Source organism: Montipora foliosa, chromosome 11 (genome assembly GCF_036669935.1).
Source record: "Montipora foliosa isolate CH-2021 chromosome 11, ASM3666993v2, whole genome shotgun sequence".
Classification (NCBI taxonomy): Eukaryota; Metazoa; Cnidaria; class Anthozoa; order Scleractinia; family Acroporidae; genus Montipora; species Montipora foliosa.
The window spans coordinates 24,194,923-24,202,353 of record NC_090879.1 but is presented as its reverse complement, the minus strand read 5'-3'; the positions used below and the strand labels follow the sequence as shown (position 1 = coordinate 24,202,353).

General features: G+C 41.4%; 1 protein-coding gene across 1 annotated transcript in view; it reads left to right on the top strand.

The window, feature by feature from the left end:
• The window catches only part of LOC137974910 (uncharacterized), an 84,162-nt gene extending 78,056 nt beyond the window's left edge, over positions 1-6,106 (top strand). Inside the window, exons 37-39 of the mRNA XM_068821919.1 lie at positions 81-244; positions 4,093-4,227; positions 4,710-6,106. Of these exons, the coding sequence (XP_068678020.1) occupies positions 81-244; positions 4,093-4,227; positions 4,710-4,816 (406 nt within the window). The 3' untranslated portion in view covers positions 4,817-6,106. The remainder of the gene's footprint in view (positions 1-80; positions 245-4,092; positions 4,228-4,709) is intronic.
• Positions 6,107-7,431: the final 1,325 nt, after the last annotated feature.

Genomic DNA, 7,431 nt, shown 5'->3' with positions numbered 1-7,431 from the left:
ATCTTATATCTTTTGGCCCCTCTTAAAGGTTGTGTTCTAATATTATCTAACACAGGTGATGAAATGTTTTATCCTTGCAGCTTACTTTTTGTTCATAATGGAGAAGAAGATCAAAGAATCCCTGCAGCAGATCAAAGTACCCCTGGAGCAGCAGCTGTAGTGGCTAAGCCTCCAAAAAACACTGCATCAGAGATCAGTTCAAGTAACACTAAGCTCGCCATTGCTCTTCCTTTGGTATTAATAGGTAGGAATTCTGGCGATGTTTTTTTCCCTGGCCGAACAGATTCCAATTGCCTGGGTGATCAACTGTGGATCTGCTGCCACAGGATATTCAATCAAGTTGTACTGTAGACATTTTTAAACTCAAACTTAAAACATTCCTTTTTATTCGAGCTTTTAACTTGTAATACGTCTGTTAATTTTATTCATTTTATGTTTTATAGCTGTAAGCAGTGCCTTTGAATCTTGTAGAAAAAGCCTTTATGTAAATGTAAATGTACTATTATTGTAGTTGGTAAAGGTATGGATACTAAAATAGAACCACATAGGGCTCGCAGTGTAACCTATGCGATCTGAGGGAACTATAAAAAGAAAACTACTGAGTTAAAAAATAAATAAATAAGTAAATAAATTAGCGATAAAATATAAAAAATCTTAGACAATCTAAAGCTCTCTAATATTGAGCTCCTATACTATTCCCACGGGGAAAGTCAATTGTCGGTAGCTTTGAAAGTTCTCACTATGTTGAGAAAACTCGAGATGGTAGCCTTCTGCATCCTTCTCAAAACGTCATAGCCCCTACTGCCAAAGAGCTTCCTTATTGTCACATTATCTACATCCCTCGACCATCCCCCCAGCGCGTCAATGATGATGTTACATTGTTCAACGTCATAGCCAGGGTACTGTTTTTTTTAGCTCAAATCACAGTGGCCCATACTTGACCATCTTCTTCTTGGACTTCTTTTCCCGATGCTCCATCCACAGGCAGGACATCTCCACAGCCCACACCTTCTTATTCTTGTGGTCCACAAATCGAGCGTCCACTCTGTTAGCCTTGACAATGGTGTGTTCCGCATAAACTGGAACATCCCAAAACGCTAATGCCTCAGATGACTCGTAGACTGGTTTGGGTACTGCACATGAGTACCAGGGAGGGACTGAATCAATTAGCCTCAGATCCCTAGTCATCTCGAAGAAGAGAACTTTCAGTGCTGCGTTGTGTCTTTCTAGATATTTAGACTGAGCCAGAGCAGAGCACCCTGCTAGCACGTGCACAAGAGTTTCAGGAGCTTTCCCACACAGTCTATGACACCCTGTGCTGCAACTGTTTTGTGGACTGTGTACACCTTAGTGGGCGTAAGCTGCTCGTACAATTCCATTACCCCAGGGATGGTATGGGTAGGAGCACAGGTCCAATCACGCAACCACGTAAAGCATCCACTCTGATTTAACTCACAGTCCTGTCACCTAGCCTGTAAGAACCGACCATGCCACTTCTCCTCTTTGATCTTCTCTTTCAGCTTCTCCATATCTACCTTCTTGAGGTGTTCTTTCACCTTTGGTCCTTTAATCTCTGTCTCAGGATCACTCACATACCAACACGACAGTTTAGGGTACTCCAGAGGCAGGCTCATACCCAGTTCCTCGGCAAACTTATGCGCTTCCTTCATCAGCAGAGTGAGTCCCTTCTCTACCGCCCTCTCTTCGAACTGTTGAACTGTTCTCATAGAGGGATCAATGTTCTGACATAGCTTCATTGCTGCCTTGATCTTGGTCAACTTGTATTCGCGCTCAACCGAGCGCAAGCCATGCCCTCCTTTCTCTCTTGCCAAATACATTCCCACCATTTTCACAGATGATCTTTCTAGCTTCTCTGTCGATAACTCGCAATTCTGTGATTGGCCAGTGTTGAGTCCACATCAGATAGACTTGCACTGCATTGCGTACTGGTTGCTGGCTCTTCCTCGTTTAAAATCTGACAGAGGACTAGAGCATATCACCGATAACCTTCTCAGATACACCTTGGCTGTGCACACAAGGGCCAGCTTTTTATCTTGTGTCACTGTTTTTTGAACTCCTAAGAACTTATAACTGGTCCCTGGCTTGAGGCTCTCAACCACTGATGACTGGTCCAGCTTCATCCCCACCGCATCTTGCACTTGGTTGCCCCTCTTGACATGGAGGACATTGCATTTCTTGGGGTTCCAATGTAAGCCCATGTCATGCATGGCGCTGCTAGCAGACCTCAAAACTCTATTCAGCTTGGCCTCAGAAGAGGCGAACACCTTAAGATCGTCTATATATAACGGGTGGGTTACCTTTGTTCGTATAGGCTTCAAAAGCCTATATCCCTCGGTGGCAACTAGTAGCCAAGCTACTGGGTTTAGACACAAGGTAAAGAGGCGCGGACAGAGGGCTTCGCCTTGAGGTAACCCCTTGATAAACCGGATCGAACTGGAGATCTCAGGTCCCCGCTTCGTGACAGCAACAATCTTGGTATTCCAGCTAGCAGCGAGATGACTAATCGCTCCACATAACCACTTAGGAAAGCGATGAATCCTCTTGACTTTAGCCAACCAGGTATGGTCGACCGAATCATAGGCTTTCCTAACATCTACCCAGGCCATGCTAAGGTTTCTCTTACCCCTGTGGCAGTGAAGAGTCACCATCTGTCTATCAATAGATTGTCTGCCGTGCCGCTACAGCCAACTCTGGCGCCTCTCTGTTGTCCCTCCATTAGAAAGAATTCTTTCAGGTGACTATTCATAGGGCTTTGCAGGCAGGATGTAAACCACTTGTATATGTTATTCAAGCACGTTATAGGCCTCAGGTTTTCACTGCAGAAATCTCCTGGTTTTGGTAGGAGGCTTAATTTTCCCTCGGTGAACCATCCAGGGTACTCCTCTTCACTCTCAGAGATCGCCAAGAATGCCCGTGTGACTCCGTCATGAAGCGCATGCGCACGCTTCCACCAATAGTTTACAAGCTTGTCGGGCCCTGGGAGAATCCTAACACCCTGAGATGTCTCAAACTGCCAGGGTTCCTCAGGGGGAGGTGGCACTCTCCTAGTGATAGCGTCCTCCATTTCCTGTAACCATGCCGCATCCTTGTTCCCAGACCGTCGCGCCTCCCATAGCTCTCTCCAAAACGAACTTGCCTCCTCAATATCCTCAAACATTTCCCCCTCTCTGGAATCAATGCTGGAGATCTTCTGGTACCTAGGGCGTGCCTCTTCCACATCGCAACAACAAATTAAACTCTGCATAAACCCGCCTTGCATCCTGAGTAAATTGGCGATTTAGAAATCTTGCCTCGCCCTGCTTTTTCCCCCTAATGTAACAAGCCTTCAGTTTACGCAACTGTGCCTTCTTCTTCTCCATATAATTAACCAACTCTGAAGACGAGATCTTTTTACACTCTTCCAACAAGAGAGCCCGATTTTTCTTTCCCTTCTTGGTGACTTTTCTATTGCCCCTCAGTCGCTCCCACTCCGCCCTTGCGATGGATATTCTTTTCTGCAACTCAGTAGCTTTCTCTTCAAACTCCCTTCGAGACTTGTCACTGTGACCTTTTCTGCATCTAATAAGTCCCAACTGCTCCTTCCCTGATAAGGACGATAAACAGGAGGCCCTGTCTCACAACCCTTCAATGCTCTTCACCCTGTGAGACATAGAAGAACCCACACACTATTTTTGAAGAGATAAATAAATCATTTATTAAAAACACAACCCGCAGCTTTACGGCTGAATTACATGTGTTATGTTATGACTCCAAATCATTGATCATGGATAAATATACATTTTATTGCATGCTGTATTAGTCTAGACTTAAACAGAAAAAGCAAAATATTCAACGTCTGTTAAAATTTCTGTGTGAAAAATACTGGGCATGACATCGTAGGACAGTGCCCCTTTATTTTTCTGCATCCAATCTAGAATGATACTTTCTGCTTTCATACTGACATGTCAATTCAGCACCACAGTCAAGTCCTATTTTAAGACACCTTTCCTGTTGCCTATTTGTAATGATTAAGTGACTGCTGTTGTGGCCAGCATAATTTTCCTCAACTAAACATTGTTTTTTTTCCTCCAGCACTAGCTTTGCTGTTTGGCATGATATTTTACTACGTGAAATTCCGAACACTTCAGAAGCGCTTCAGTAACGAAGATGACAAATACCCAGAAGATGAGATGGACGAGATCATTTACCGTGATGACATGCAAGGAGGTAATGCTATACAAATTAGAGATAGTTGGTTCAATGTACAGTAATTGTCTTATAAAACTTGTGAATAATTCATAAGTCAGCATTGGTACTTTTGGTGCCAAGTGCCTCAAACTCTCCATTCTGGCCAAGTTTTGGTCAGCTGAAAATCATTCAAACTTCTTGACATGAATTTAGCCCTCTCTTTTTCTGCCATCTTGCAGCTTCATTTTGATTTTATGCCTTTTCTTAAGTGGGGACCAATTTAGAGCAATTCTGTTGACATGCAAGTGGGCTCTGGGGGTGTTAAGCATTTATTTGGAAAATCTGATTGGAATGTAACGCTCATAATGGTACAGGATATTCCCAATAGGGCGTTTGGCCAGGCCCGAGTCTCGTGGCTGGAAGAAAACCAATCAAAATGGCAGCTAAACGTGGAGCTGTAGAGGCCTTTGCTGGTGCATAATGCAATCATAATGTCTTCATGTCCTTTTGTTCCTCTGTAGATTCTCCTGATGTCATTTTCAGTGATCAAACTCGAAAGGGAAAGAGGATATACAAAGATTCAGAGAAAGTTCCTCTGGGGGAGAGTGATGAACTAGCCATGATTTGAGGAATCCAGTGAAGGGCATCTTTGCTAATGATAATTACTATTATTATTGTTAAGCAAGGATAATGCTTGAAGTAAACTCTCGCAAATTTGTAAAATTTAGTCATGCATTGTTTTAAGCTGTGTGTGTGTGTGTGCTTGGTATTTTTTCAATAATTATAAGCAAGTGGATATGTAGACTCATGAAAGACGAAGCAATTTTAACTTGTAAGTTGAGCTTGAATTCTCAATGTCCTACAATTCTATGATAAACAAAGCAAATTGAATTTTTTTGTAATGGAAGGCATGTAAATTGTTTGGCAAAGGCAATTTGTTAGAAGCTTTTAGAACCTCTCTGCGATGTTTTTCTTTTCTGTATTGTCTTGGAAACTACAACAGGCCAATGTTTGTTCTAGAATAACGTAAAAGACTTTTATTTATACACGGCAGTATTTACAGCTTGCTTGAGGAGCCCTGCTCGTTGGAAAACCCAGTCGAAAGGAGACGACCATTTGGCTTTTTACAAAGTGCGAGGGATTGCATTCAGGAACATGGAAGAAGAATTTAGTTGGTGGTCTGAATGAAGTACAGCTTCCTAACTGGGAAGCTGGAAACTGGGAACATGTTCTGTATATAATATTACTTGTTATAAGGTGGAGGGTATCGCCAAGCATTTGAGATGTACCTTAATCCATAAGGAAGTAAGAAAAACATTCCATCGTTTTTGTTAGTCAACTGCAATATCAATTTTGGTAAGGTATGTAATACCATTGATTAACGTTTTCTAGATTCAGTGTAACCATTATAGAAAATTAGAATGGGCAGCAATTTGCTGAATTTGATCAAGGCAATAAAAGCTCAGTTTTAAACAAGTAATTTTTCAGAGGTTCAGCTCAAACTTGTTGAACTGTTGAAGGACTGCTAATACAGTCTTCTTGTTTGTGCGGTACTTTTCGCTGATTTTTCGAACCTCTCTTTTCTTATTTTATACATGGTTGTTATGTTAACATCTACAATCTTGGACATTTCAAATGGAAAATGAAGACCATTCCTTCCCCCCCAATTTCAGTGAAGATAAAATGGCATCATTCGTTTTGAGGAGGGAACCAATTTTTCATTTTATTTTGTCCAAGATTGTAGGTCCATTCAAAAACTGACCCCTAAGAGCGGGTCGTAACGATTTTACTCTGCCTAACACCGAGGTGATTTTACTTGTCAGCGGGTTAATGGGTTATTTTAGTTTCTTTTGTGCTATGTGTATAAGGCATGATGAAGTGTAATTTGCTGAATTAAAACATGTAACCATTTAAAGAACTTGTCATTGGTAGATCACAAGTCTCCAAATAGCCCAGGGAGGTTACTTCCTATTATTGGCTAATGGTGATGTACCACGGGATGGATGGGGTCGCATTTTCACAACTGGGTTAACTATAATGGGGTTGAATTTTCTAAGAGAGTTCCCAACAGAGTTACTAGAATGGGGTCGGGATTTGGGCGGTAAGAAAATTCTGGTTAGTGCATGGGATTTTAAAATGGAAAGATTTGCAGTAAAACAAAGTTGTTACAGAAACAACTGTAGCACTGTTGATTTGAGCATTAAGTGATTGCATAAATAGAAAGTGACTAAATTGGGGTTGAGATAATTACGTTTACCCCAAAGTGACTACCGGTAGGATGTGGTCCCGTAAGATGTTTCCTTCCTTCCCCCCCCCCCCCTCCCCCTCCCCCAAGGCCAAATGGCCTCTTAATGTGAAATGTGTCAGATGTGATGCTCTTAGCTGAAGAAATTTGTCTTCCACTTTGGAACATCCAAGTTAAAGAATATTTTTAAACTTTGGCCTAAAATAATCTTTCTGTCTGCATTCATTGAAGAATTGACATTAAAATGCAAATTAGTTAAAAGAAAAGAAGAATGCTCAATAATTATATTTCCTTAAGACACTCTTCCAGCCTTTAATTTCCTATCTGTCAGTATCTTGAATGAGCCTTCAAAGCAATGATTGCATTACCAGAAGAAAAACGAGTCAGGGTCCTTGTTTAAGCAGATCAATGCCTGAAGCAAAAGCAAATCAAACTTGTGCATAAAAGATGTGACAAAAAGTTAACATAAATGCCATTGAACTTTGGTACACTGAACACTGCATAGTTTATCAGCGTTAAAAGTCAGAGATGCGCTAGACCCTATGCATCAATAGTGTCGTAAAACCAAAATCAAAGTAATTACTTTAGCCAATCAAAAAGTGCGGAGACAATCCGGTCAACCAATCAAAACTCAAAGTAATTACACATAGCTGTCACAAACCGCGGGGAAATGTGCAGGTGTGAACCACGATTGGTTTTGGTTTCACTTCTTGTTGGTTGAAAAAGTGGTGCAAGAACTTTGAACCAATCACTGAAATCATGAACCAAAGCAATTCACCAATTACTTTTGACACTCAAATGAACTCCAAAGGATATCTTTTAATAGCCCAAACTAGGGGAATCTTTGTTTTCATTTTTTCCTCCTGTAAGGCCGATTGTTTTCTAATGAATCGGCCAAGATAAAAAGTACTGAATATTGCATAATGAGCTTTCTCTGAAAATTTGAACCCATTGTGCCAGATAATTTCTGAGCAATGATGTTGTAGCCTGCGTTGTAG